The following is a 13,231-nucleotide window of genomic DNA, read 5'->3' on the forward strand; positions in this document are numbered from 1 at the left end:
ACGTCGTTCTGGTCGGGCAGGCAGATCCACTGGTGCAGGTAGTGCCGGTAATCGGCATCACTGACCAACGCCTGGCACTTCTTGGCCAACACGATCCCCAGCATGTCCACAGGGCTGCTGAAGTTTGTCTTGGTCTTCTCAAAGTCCTTCTTGTACTCCCTGTCACTCTGGATCTTGGCCACGTGCATCGACCACACCATCTTGGGGTCGTCCTCGATGTTGCGGGCCCCGATGTGGTGGCCCAGCTGCTTCCGATACCCTTCCTTGTACTTGTACTGCAGGAAGAAGAAGTATTTAGTGAATTTCAGGTTAGATTTCTTTAGGTCCCCAGCAGTCTCTGTGGCTCTACCTTCAGCCAACTTAGCAGCTGAAACCACAGAGACTTCCCAGAGACAAAGTATTCAGCTGCTGGAATGGAGTGTACACCTACAAAAGGATCATTTCTCTGATCTAACTCACATTATCAAAGACATTCCCTGTCCTACATATTAAGAGCCACTGGTCTGTAGCTAAGAATAAAAACATCTCCAAAACATGGAAGGGATAACAAGACCAAAGTTCAATAAATATCCCTTACATAAAGAATGATTTACTGTTCTTCAAGCAAAACAGCCAAATCGACTCCCATTCATACTGTTGGGGCATAAAAGCCAGAACTGAGACTGACATGGAATATTAAATAGAGGCAGCAAACACATACAGGGATGCAATTTTGTATTAATAACTAATAGTAACAAAAAATTATATATCTTTACATGGCCGTAATTTTTAAACAGAAACTTGCTTTGGGTTTTTTTACTGATGCCCAGCTCAGCTGTGTTGCTGCAGCATCAGGGCTGTGCAGACTGGCAGTGCTGAGAGCAGCACAACACTGCAAAACCCCAGACTGTTGCACAAGAAGTCTGTGCCACAAGACCTGGAGGAGCAGTGCTTTTGGCTTTGGCCATCACCCAGCCCCCACAGTTACTCTTGCCCATCATCTGGGCCTTCCCACACAACACTGCACACCCAAAACCTCCAGAGACAGCCACAGGTGGACAGTTCAGAATTAAACAGTTTATGGACCGGCTGGATGGCAATGACTAGTAAGGGTTGCATTGCCTTCAAACCCTGGGCAACATCTGCCAACCCCAGCACCATCCAACAGCGCGTTCCACGAGGGCTCCCGTGCACTCACATCACTGGCGATGTCCCGGGAAGCTTTGGCAGACTTGATGGGAATGGCATCTGCCCGCAGGTCGTAGCCCTTCTTCTTCTCCTCCTCCATCGCCAGCTTGTACAGTTTCTGCAAGACACACCACCAGTGCCCTCCAACAACACTGTGCCCGACACACAGCAGCCCCCCCACGGCCACACTGCCCCCACACCACCCACCCACCTCGCTGAAGTTCACTTTGTTCTGCTGGGCCAGCAGGATCCCAGGCGTGTCCGGCATGATGTGAATCTTCGTCTTGTCCTTCTCCCAGGCTGACGTGTACGAGCGCTGGCAAAGGAGGACACCGGCAAATTGGAGCACACACACATGGCCACAAACCCAAACAGAACATCAGCTCAAGCAAACAGATTTGCCCTGACTCAGGAACATCTTCTCTTGCCCCAAACCCTTCTAATGCTTCACCCTTTTCTTTTCCACACTGCACCCCATTCCTGCTCCAAACACACAAAACACAATTGCATCTCAAACAAGGAACTCAAACCCTTGAGGAAAGAGGATGCCTCTCTGTGCTGGAGGAAGACACTCTTTCTCTTCAGAATGAAAATACAATGAAATCTCACTTGGTCCATAATTTGAGAGTTGTGCTTGGCCAGAACCATGGGCATGGAGTCAGGAAGGCTCGTGAATTTGATGGTGCCCGGGTGCTGACGATACTTCTTGTCACTCAGGATCTCACTCGCCCTCTTGTTCTTCTCTGCATCCAGAGATCCAATTGGGGACCAGCCAATGCCCTTCAGCCACTGCAGGTCTGACTTGTACACATTCTGCAAGGACAGGCAGGGACACAAAGCAGCTCAGCACCTTCCTCACTCCATTCTAGCACTTCTCCTACCAAAGGAAGCTCTGCTGAACAGAACACATTGCCCTGGGCCAACCCACCAACCAGTCACCAGGAAAGGGACTCTTGTTAAACTCAGCTTCTCACTCCTGCAACAGAACAGGCAGCTATCAAGCAATCCACGTACATTCCCTCTCCGTCTTCTCAGTATCCCTGGAAAAGACCTGTCCCATTTGGCAAATTGCAGCTGGTGAAAGCATGGGAGGAGCCTTTGATTCCATCTCCTAAGACCCTTCATTCCATTCACCACTGCACACTGCGCTTGTCTTTGCACTCTGCTGGTCCTCCAAAAGCAAATATTTGACTCTGCTGCCCTTGCCCTGACACACAGACCCCTCCTCCAACAATGGAAGAGAGCACAGGTGACAATTCTGGCTGTCCTACAGTCACCAAAGAAGCACTCACATCACTCTGCAGGTCATACACTGTCTTGGCATGGACGACGTCGTTCTGGTCGGGCAGGCAGGTCCAGCGGTGCAGGGGGTGCCGGTAATCGGCGTCGCTCACCAGCTCCTGGCACTTCTTGGCCAACACGATCCCCAGCATGTCCACGGGGCTGCTGAAGTTTGTCTTGGACTTCTCAAAGGCTTTCTTGTACTCCCTGTCACTCTGGATCTTGGCCACGTGCATCGACCACACCATCTTGGGGTCGTCCTCGATGTTGCGGGCCCCGATGTGGTGGCCCAGCTGCTTTCTGTAGGCAGTTTTGTATTTGTACTGGTGGAAGGTAGAAATAACAATTACCACCTCTTTTCAAGCTGCAATTTTAATTTCTTTGTTGTTAATATTTTGGTTAATCACTTTGCATCTAATAAATGCTCATTTTCTTGTTTATTTTCTCAACATTTTTAGCATTTTATTTAAGGTCCCTCAAATATTATGGGATCTTTTACAGTTATATATTATGACATCTTAGATTATTGTATTTAATTTAATTAACTTTACACCATTAAGAATTACACAGCCTTGAAGGAGGGCAGCACTATCAGAGTGGTAAAATTTTAGACCTCTCCTCCTTTTAAATATAAAACATGTTAATCCAAAAGTATATCCCCCGTCAATGCCCCACTATTATTTTCCCTGTAAGTTTTACCTCACTGGCAATGTCCCTGGATGCCTTTGCTGCCTGGAGAGGGATGGCATCAGGAGGAAGGTCATAGCCCTTCTTCTTCAGCTCTTCATATCCCATCTTGTAACGTTTCTGTTGGAAAAGGATTCAAAGGAATCTTTGCAAGGATATTTTTCCACAGAGTTTTTGAACGGTGCAACTTTACACCCCCTGACTATTGAAAATAAAGCTTGGGTTTCCAAACACAGCTTGATCAAATTAAATTCCATACCTTGCCATTAATTACATATATTTTGTAACTGATTATACATATAAAAATTACTATCTGAATGTTTTCTGATACCTCATTCAAGATCAAAATTTCCTTCTACTAAATATATTAATCTGAATGACTCACAGAGGTGAAGAGTAGAGCCCCATGATTCTCTACACCCAATTTCAAATGCAGTTATTTTTGTTTTCCTGAGTTCTCATGATAGAGCTCTTGATATTTCTTTACCTTTGCATATAGTCTGCATTTGTTCCTTTGTAGCCAAGGTTTTTATGTGAATTACAGAATCTTATGTAATTCTAAAGAGGCAATTTAATATAATCAGACATTTCCACAGGAATGACAGACTTACTAAAATGTACTGAATATCTACAATATTAACATGATCAGTCGGGATCAAAGAGAAAACTGGTAACATGTTGGATATTTTCCCAGTATTTTTTTATGTTCTGGCAACTTCACTTTCACTTTATAATTCAGCAGTTCCACCTCAGGTTTCCCAGTACATAAGTTTTCTCAGGAAAGATCCCAGGTGTGTTTACAGCTGTTAGAATTGCAGAATGACTTGATTGCTTTGTAAACTAAAGGCACAATCATAATTCCACCAAGGAAACATTGTAGAGACACACTTACATCACTTGTGTTAATCAAGTTTGACTTAGCCAGCAAAATTTCAGGAGTATCAGGCATGATGTGAATCTTAGTCTTGTCCTTGTTCCAAGCTTCTCTGTAGAGGATCTGAAAGATCAAACAAAAACCTTGTCTGATCCAAGATTCCCCTTGGAAGACTAATTTCAGTTTATCTTTTCCCTGCAATAGCAAAGCAAAACTGTACTATGCAAGAATTAGGGATGTAAACAACACAGGAGATTAAAATCAAATAACACAAAGACTTCTTGGTGAAATACAACCTATTTTTTCTTCTTTACATCCATGTAATGCCAAGACAACAGCATTAAGGCAATATACCTACATACTACCTAGAAAAGGTCTTGTTTGCAGCTATTACTGGGTAAGTTATTCAGCACTAAAACCTTGATCTGAACAAGGCACGGTGACAACGAGCAGGGTGGCACTGACTGTAAATATCTGCTATTTGTATATTTTAAGCAGATGCTTTGATATGGAGATCATTTAAAAATGTCTATTAATGTAAGTATTTATTGAATCCCACATTCTGTCTCTAGAAGCAACTCACATCACTTCTATTTTTGGCATTAGACTTGGCCAAAACGACATCCATGGCATCTGGGATACTTGTGAACTTGATGGTGCCTGGGTGCTGCCTGTACTTCTTCTCACTCAGGATTTCAGAAGCTTTCTTGTTCTTCTCAGCTTCCAGAGATCCCAGAGGACTCCATCCAATGCCCCTGAGCCATTGTAGATCTGACTTATACAAATTCTGTTAAGGATGAAAACCAAAGCCACAGTAGATTATTTCACTGTTCATTGATGAAAAGACTAACCGGTATTTTAGCTTCAGTCTGATCTATACTGACCAAAGATATTTTTCCAAAGAGTTACCAAAGATATTTTTCCAAAAAGTAGCAATTATTTTACAGGAAAATGAGTGAATTAAACTCAGAGGCAGCTTACATCACTCTGCAGTTCATTGACCCTCTTGGCCTCGGTGACATCAACCTGGTCTGGCAGACAAGTCCAGCGGTGCAGTATCCGTTTGTAGTCGATATCACTGACCAGCTCCTGACACTTCTTAGCCAGGAGGAAGCCTAACATATCCACAGGCATGTTAAACTTGGTCTTCCACTTCTCAAAATCTTTCTTGTACTCCCTGTCACTCTGCATTTTAGCTACTTGCATAGACCACAACATCTTGGGATCATCCTGCAGGCTGCGGAACCCGATGTGGTGTCCCTGCTGCTTGCGGTAACCTTCCTTGTACTTGAACTGCAATGAGAGGGATTGATCATCAAATCACAAGGGTAAAACAGCAATATATTCTCTCATTCAATTGCCATTACCAATTAATTCCCCCTGGAAGTGTCCAAGGCCAGGTTGGATGGGGTTTGGAGCAACCTGGGCTAGTGAAAGGTGTCCCTGTCCATGGCAGGGGCTGGAACGGGATGAGCTTTAAGGTCCCTTCCAACCCATTCGGTGACTTTATAACTCTATAAAATATAAAGCAACTTGTTATGGCACTTCAGGTAGTTTTAGCAGCCACTTGATCAAAGGGCACCACTTGGTGACAGTGAATGCTCTCCCAGGAGAGGAAGAGGGCATAGCTAGAAGGTCTCCTGTGCCACCTGATTCACAGTCACTGAATGCTCCGAATTCCTAAGATTGACACACGGAAATACTTTGATGAATAACATCGTCAACCATCGAAAATGCAGATGCTTAACCGCTGGAAACATTTCCTAAAGATTATCAAAATCTTTTGCACAAGTGCAGTAGCTGTACTCATGCCAAGTTATGGTAACAGCAGCATGTGTGTCACCACACGTTTCACAGCTGGGAGGAGGATTTCTCTGTGTAGGCACTGGGCCCACCTCACTGGGCCAAATTTGCTGCTGCTTTGAAAAGGAAACATCCAAAAGAGCAGACAGCTCCTCACTTTGTATCACTAACGACTCCATGGATGGACCACAAACTTTGGACTTGTTAAGATGCCAGAGAAACCCTTGTTAAATTGTTTTCTGCACCGACAAGAACAGACCAGGAAGGAGTTTTTTGTCAGCAGTTTTGGTTTGGACTCCAAGCCACACCTTAGAGAGAGGGGTGTCCCAATCCAAAGTGACTGTAGGTTATAGCAACTACATCAGGTGTGTGTCAGAGTCAGAAATGCTGCTTACATCACTTGCAATGTCCCTTGAAGCTTTGGCAGCTTTCACAGACATGGCTTCAGGTGTGAGGTCGTAGCCTTTCTTTATCATTTCCTGCCAGCCCAGCTTGTAGAGTTTCTAAAATTGAAAACAACAGGAATTAAAAATTCTTAGTAATATGAATGTCACCTTCTATTTAGGTACACTAATGCTCCATATTGCCAAATTCTGGTCACTTCACAGGCTTCACTTCCAAGGGAAGGGTTGCTAGAATAGGGACTGAGAAGTGGGAAACTGATAAACAAGGAATACTGGTATTCCAAGGCTTAGGATAGGCATTAAATATTTCTTTGCCATTGCAGCAGCTTCCTACTAGAGCTTATCTTGGGGAATTTGAAACATATACACCTGGGATAACTGTTCAATTGGCTTAACAAAATTGTAATTTGTAAGGGTTTCGTGCAGCCATTCCATAGTCAAGTAAGTCTTGGATTTTCAGGACAGGCACTTGCAAGTCCAAGATTTCTCTCTGAGCAATGATGCAAAGCAAAACCTGAGGATTTTTTTCTGGTACAATTGTCACTTTCTCCTATTTGAAAGCTGACAGAAAAGAGGGAATCACTGCATGTATTTCTTCTCCCCAAGGTTAAAAATACACACAATTAACTTGTAATTTTATGGTAAGGAATTTTTAACTGATTTTATGTTAAGCACAAAGTGTGGCTTATACAATTCCAGATTTCCAAAACAGGATTTACATTTTCCATACATTATAATGGTCTGTTAGTTTGTAGCCTGAAGGTGGTACTTAATGTTACTCTTAAATATTACTCACATAAAAACTCTTGCCTCTGTTCTAAACCCCCAGCAGGTATTAATTTAAAATGTTAATAGGAAGAATTAAAAAACTCTACCTGACTGTAGTTTGTCTTGTTCTGTTTTGCCTGGAGAATATCTGGTGTATCTGGCATCACATGGACCCGAGTTTTATCCTTCTCCCAGGCTTGAGTATAAGCATGCTGTGGATAAAAAGTACATCAGAAATGTTAATATAAATGACAAAAGATGGTTCTTTAGGGGTTTTCACCTTTCCATTTGTGCACTTTGTGTACTGAGGGGTAAAAAGACATGTGCTGGCTTAGATTTATTTTACTATGTTATGACCTAATCCAGAATCAGCTGAATTATTATCCAGTCTTGTTTCCAATGCAGTCCAGCTATCAAGATTTTCAGGACCAGTAATTTTTATATAAGAATGGGAAGAATAGAGTTTGGAGAAAAGCGAGAAAAGATTTTTCAACAATGCTGTTTATCAACAACTGTTTCACTAAGAAACAAAATGAAGAAAGTGGAGCCTGTGACAGTTGTTTTTCCCAGTGAAATGCTGCTCCATAAAGGTGGTGACAGAGACTTAGAGACTGTTAGAACACATGGATTCTATGTGAATATTTGCCTAATTTCCCCCATAAATACTCACTTTGTTCATGATATTTGCATTCTGCTTTGCAAGGACCAAGTCCATGGCATCACTGGGTTTGGTGAAGGAGAACTGGCTGGGATGCTGGCGGTACTTCTGATCGCTCGCAATCTCCGTGGCTTTCTTGGATTTCTCCACATCCAGGGAACCCATAGGACTCCACCCAATGCCCCTGAACCACTCCTTGTAATCCTGCTTGTACTCATTCTGCCAAGAGAACACAAAAGGAAAGGTTACAATTCCCTCTCGGGCACATGGTGGGACTCCTGGGGACGGGCCTGCGCAGGGCCAGGAGCTGGACTCGATGATCCTTGTTGGGTCCCTTCCAACCCGGGATATTCCGTGATTCTGTGCAACAGCTCACACAAAACCATCCAAAAGACAGCTGTGATGTAAGGACAGGAAAAAAAGCCCCAAGAATTAAAACAGAAACTTACATCACTCTGTATCTGGTTCATGTTTCTGTAGAGTTCCAGGCTCATGGCATCTGGCAGGAGCATGTACTGGTGGATCAGGCGCTTGTAGTTGGTGTTGGTCACACGGCCTTGGGCCTCCTTGGCTGTCACCACGCTGAGGGCGTCGGTGGGAGTCTGGTAGTGGGTCTTGCCCATCTCATAGGCCTTCTTGTACTCCCTGTCTGACTGCATCTTGGCCACTTGCATGTAATGGACAAGCAATGGATCATCCTGGAGGCTGCGGAAGCCCACCAGTTTGCCCTTGTCTTTTTCATAACCTAATTTGTATTTGTACTGTAGGAGAACAGAGACAGAGGCTTTAGTTTGTTTAGATTGGACATCAGGAAGGAATTCTTGGCTGAGAGGGTAGGGAGGCCCTGGCACAGGTTGCCCAGAGAAGCTGTGGCTGCCCCATCCCTGGAATGTCTAAGGCCAGGTTGGACAGGGGCTTGGAGCAACCTGGGATAGTGGAACATGTTGGGGTTGGAACTGGATGATCCTTAATGTCCCTGCCAACCCAGGCCATTCCATGATTCTATGATTCATTTGCTTCATAAGCAATATCTATCTTATAAGGAAAATAACCTCCCCAATCAGATTAAAATAAGATTTTGGCATAGTTAAAACATCACAAAGCATAGAGAGGTGGTGGCTTTGTCCTCTTACTCTTAGGGTGCACTCTAAAGCAAACCAGATGTCTGGGGTGCCTTCAAAAGCAGGGTATTTAAACCACTTTCTTAAAATGTATTACAATATATATTAAAATGTATTACAATATATATTACAATGTATTGCAATATATATCAAGCACGTCAGAATTATTTACAAGCCAGAGAATAAAGAGACTTCATACATTTGGCATCTAAAATTGAATTGTGTCAAGAATTGAACTCTTTACAACACCTAAAATGGATCATTTTTGATTTGAAGAACTTACATCACTGGCAATTTCCCTGGAAGCTTTGGCAGCTTTAATAGGGATGGCATCAACTCTGAGGTCGTATCCTTTCTTCCTGGATTCTTCAAATGAAGATCTGTACATTTTCTGCCAAAAGAAGGAGAATCATCTTTAAAAAAGCAAAAAAATTGCATGTTTTCCACATGGACAAATATTGGGGAAAAGTTATATCTATTAGGATGTCAGACTAAAAAAAAAAAAAAAAACAAACCAAAAAAAGACACAAATATGTCTCTTTCTGCCCACATTAAATGCACAATTTCAAGCAATATTTTATTTAGCAGATGCAGATTTAACAACTGGCTACCAAAACCTGTCTATAATTTCACCTGTTACCAAAAGAACAGGTGCAATCTGCAAGAATTTGCAGTCCAGTACAAAACCTTGTGCATGGGCAAATAAAATAATAAATGCATTAACAAACATGAATAGTACTCAAACTGTACTATCCTGTTAGCAACTGTTATATTTTAATGACCTACCTGAACATTTCATCATCTGACTATAAATAATATGGGTTTTACTTGGCTACTTTTGGTATTTAATTTTGGGGAAGGCAGCAGGGAAAAGTAAAATTAATAACTTTTTGGGAAATAACTACATGTTAGCAAGGTGAGAATTAGAGAGACTTATTTTTGCTGTCATCTCACCTATTCCTAATAAAAAATTAAAAGCAAGGTCAGAGCCTTACAAACAGTACTCACTTCACTTATGTTAAATGCATTTGCTTTTGCCAGAACAATCTGAGGAATATCTGGGGTGATGTGAATTTTCTTTTTGTCTTCTTCCCAGGCTTGTTTGTACTTGTGCTGGAAGGATTAAAAAAAAGGATGTCAGCATCTCTATTTATTAAATAAAACAATTTAAAAGGCTATTACCTATTTGAAATATTTTGAAATGTCACCTCACCTTGACACTGAGGTGATACTAAATATCTCTTATTTATTTTTATCTTCTTATCCTTACCTTTTATATTTTTTATTTTATTATTAACATTTATCCTAACAATTTTTCTCTTTATTTTAGCACTTAAAATATCCTCATTAACTGCAAAAGAAATCGATGGTTTCTAAAATTGTGCCTACAATAAGATTGACTCTTACATCAGGTAGAGTTTGTTTCTTACTTCTGCAAACCTAAATGAATTTTGCTGACCCCTTTCTCACCTCATCCATGATTTTGGCATTATTTAAAGCCAAGACCATGTTCATGGAGTCCATGGGAACAGAATATTTCAGCTTGTCCGGGTGCTGCCGATATTTCTTCTCACTGACAATCTCCATGGCTTTTTTGTTCTTCTCAGCTTCCAGGGAGCCCAGTGGGAGCCACCCAACCCCCTTCATGGTTTCCTCATAATCTGCTTTGTATTGATTCTGGAGGCAGAAAGAAAAAACACCCCACACACATTAAAAAAATCTGTAAATCCTGATATTTCTTCCTGTTTGTAAAATTTGGAAGCACAAGATAAAAGCTATTAATGAGAAATTAGGCTTTTCCTGTGTTGGCCTGCACACAACTATTGCTCCTAAAGAGCCTGGTGGGACCTGTAAGGAGTAAATATCCATTTTACTTTCATAAAATTACTTATCTTTGAGCTGAAATGCTTTAGCAATAGGTGTAATTTCTTATTTCAGAGTCTGGAAAAAAACAAAACAGCTATAATTGAAGAACTCGTTTAATTTACTACCTTTTAGTATATAAACTGAACTAATTCAACTAAGAAAATAGAATTATTTATCTTAATATTTATTTTAGTTGTTCCCTGCTAGTCAGGTTCCCTAGACCTTCCTAGATAGACATAATTCTGATAATCTTTGGAAAATAATGGTTCCAGACCGGTCACATCCCAACCTACTGTTAGTTCAATATCATAATACATACTGGATTATAAATCTATATAATCTCACAGTGTGCTTTCATGAATGAAGCATGGCTGTGTTTGCAATGCAGAGGTTGAAGACCCTCTTACTCACATCACTTTGCAGCTGCATCATGTTTTTGGCCAACTCGACGCTCATGGCATCGGGCAGGACGTTGTAGGTGTGGATCAGGTTTTTGTAGTTGGCATTTGTAGCCACTTCCTGGGCTTTCTTGGCTGCCACCACACTGACCATGTCCACTGGGGTATGGAAACTGGTCTTGGCCTTCTCATAATCCTTCTTGTATTCCCGATCCGACTGCATCTTGGCCACCTGCATGAAGTGCACCAGCTTGGGGTCGTCCTCGAGGCTGCGGAACCCGATGTGCTTCCCCTTGGCTTTCTCGTAGGCCAGTTTGTACTTGTACTGAGGAACAACAGCAAAGACTTCAGTTCCAAACTGCACTGTTAAGCTCAGTCTTACCACTGAAAACATCACAGGACCTCAGGTCCGGCCATTTAAACTGAATTCCAGTGAATGGCATCACCCAACTCACATCGCTGGCGATGTCTCGGGAGGTTTTGGCCGCTTTGATCGGGATGGCATCAGGCTGCAGGTCATAGCCCTTCTTCTTGTCCTCCTCCCAGCCAGCTTTGTAGAGTTTCTAATTCCAAATATAAAAGAGAACAAGCATTACAAAGGCAGAACTACTGAAGTGTCCTACATCTGAAATTAAATAGCTTTTTAAAAGACATTCAAACGACACCGGTTTTTGATCTCAGTGCCCAGCATGAGCACAGGAACTCACATCACTCATTGTGAGCTGGTTCACTTTACACTGCAGGATTTCTGGGGTATCTGGCATAACGTGGATGGTGGTCTTCTCTTTGTTCCATTTATCTGTGTAGAGCCTCTGCAATGAAAAGGTCACCCTTAGCATTGAAAAGGTACCGAACTCTTATTTAATCAATTTGCTTTTGTTTTGCTCATTTGCAATAATTAATATTTTACAGAAAGTCCCATAAGCATCATAAATAACCTTCACAAATATGAGTGCTGAGGGACAACGTTATCTCCCTCCTTTCTTCAGTACTTCGAGAAATTTGTAAAGTATGTTTTGAGAACTAATAAATATTGCAAATGGGAATTCTTCCCTGCTTTAATGGAAAGAATGATTTTTATTTCACAGATGCTTTTTGCATGGTAGACATGGAATAAGGACCAGTGGTGTCCCAGATAACTATGGATAAATGTAAAGAACTCCACTTTTCAAGGAAAATTGTACAAAACTGACAGAATTTCAGGGGGTTTTCAGCTCACTGATTATTAAAACTTTCTACAGAAAAAAGCCAAGGTCACTAAAGCACTTTAAATTGCGAGAAGACATCTTTAATCACATACACAAACAAGAAATCTTTATAAACAGACGAGGAAACTCCCTTAATTATGAACAGTCTGAGGCTTCCATGACCTCTCAGTGTCCAGTCTTAACCAAGCAACCACTACAGCCACTGAAACTTTAACAATTTCAGTGAGAATGCACAACTTTACAAGCCAAAGCCCCAAACTCTGGCTCATCCATGATCACCTGAACAACTTCTCACCTTGTTCATGATCTTGGCATTTTGCTTGGCAAGTACTTGCTCCATGGCATCCATGGGGATGGAGAACTTCAGCTGGTCGGGGTGTTGCCTGTACTTCTTCTCACTGAGGATCTCTGAGGCTTTTTTGGCCTTTTCTACCTCCAGGGACTGGATTGGTACCCAGCCAACTCCTTTCAACCAGTTATTGAAGTCAGATTTGTACAAATTCTTTTAAAAAGTAAACAAGGAAACATAGTGAGGCAAAGAAAACAACAATATTTCTGTCATTACACAGAAACACAGTTAAGGCCTTAAAACTTCTCCTGATCATTCATTTTTGAGGGGAAATTTAGAGCTAAATAAAACTTAAATATAATAAAGTCAGTATTTAGACCCCGTACATAGCCTATGATCTCTGACAGGACAAACAATAATCACAGTAATAACACATTGTAATTATAAAATGCCATGAATTTGCTGGGAATTGGAAAATATGTAGAGATATAAAGAAAGTTGTTACTCACTAGATAAGTTCCCTAGAGCCTATCAGCTACACACGATTCTGATAATCTTTGGAAAATAAATGGTTCCAGACCAGTCACCTACAGCCCAATCTACTGTTAACCCAATATAATGTATACTGGATTTTTAGCCTTAAAAGGTTAATAGTGATTTTTTTAGCCTTAAAAGGTTAATAGTGCAACACACTCATTATGAGAAGA

The 13,231-nt window shown here is 41.6% G+C and overlaps 1 protein-coding gene across 1 annotated transcript in view; it reads right to left on the minus strand.

Moving 5' to 3' along the window:
- NEB (nebulin) overlaps window positions 1-13,231 on the minus strand; it is a 95,969-nt gene that overhangs the window by 67,865 nt on the left and 14,873 nt on the right. Inside the window, 20 exon segments of the mRNA XM_017823712.1 lie at window positions 3-275; window positions 1,178-1,285; window positions 1,379-1,483; window positions 1,777-1,980; window positions 2,460-2,771; window positions 3,148-3,255; window positions 4,028-4,132; window positions 4,593-4,796; window positions 4,991-5,302; window positions 6,208-6,315; window positions 7,092-7,196; window positions 7,655-7,861; window positions 8,092-8,403; window positions 9,047-9,154; window positions 9,772-9,876; window positions 10,234-10,440; window positions 11,041-11,352; window positions 11,483-11,590; window positions 11,735-11,839; window positions 12,531-12,737. Of these exon segments, the coding sequence (XP_017679201.1) occupies window positions 3-275; window positions 1,178-1,285; window positions 1,379-1,483; window positions 1,777-1,980; window positions 2,460-2,771; window positions 3,148-3,255; window positions 4,028-4,132; window positions 4,593-4,796; window positions 4,991-5,302; window positions 6,208-6,315; window positions 7,092-7,196; window positions 7,655-7,861; window positions 8,092-8,403; window positions 9,047-9,154; window positions 9,772-9,876; window positions 10,234-10,440; window positions 11,041-11,352; window positions 11,483-11,590; window positions 11,735-11,839; window positions 12,531-12,737 (3,615 nt within the window).

The sequence above is a fragment of the Lepidothrix coronata genome, unplaced genomic scaffold (assembly GCF_001604755.1).
Source record: "Lepidothrix coronata isolate B3197 unplaced genomic scaffold, Lepidothrix_coronata-1.0 Scaffold105, whole genome shotgun sequence".
NCBI classification, from domain to species: Eukaryota; Metazoa; Chordata; class Aves; order Passeriformes; family Pipridae; genus Lepidothrix; species Lepidothrix coronata.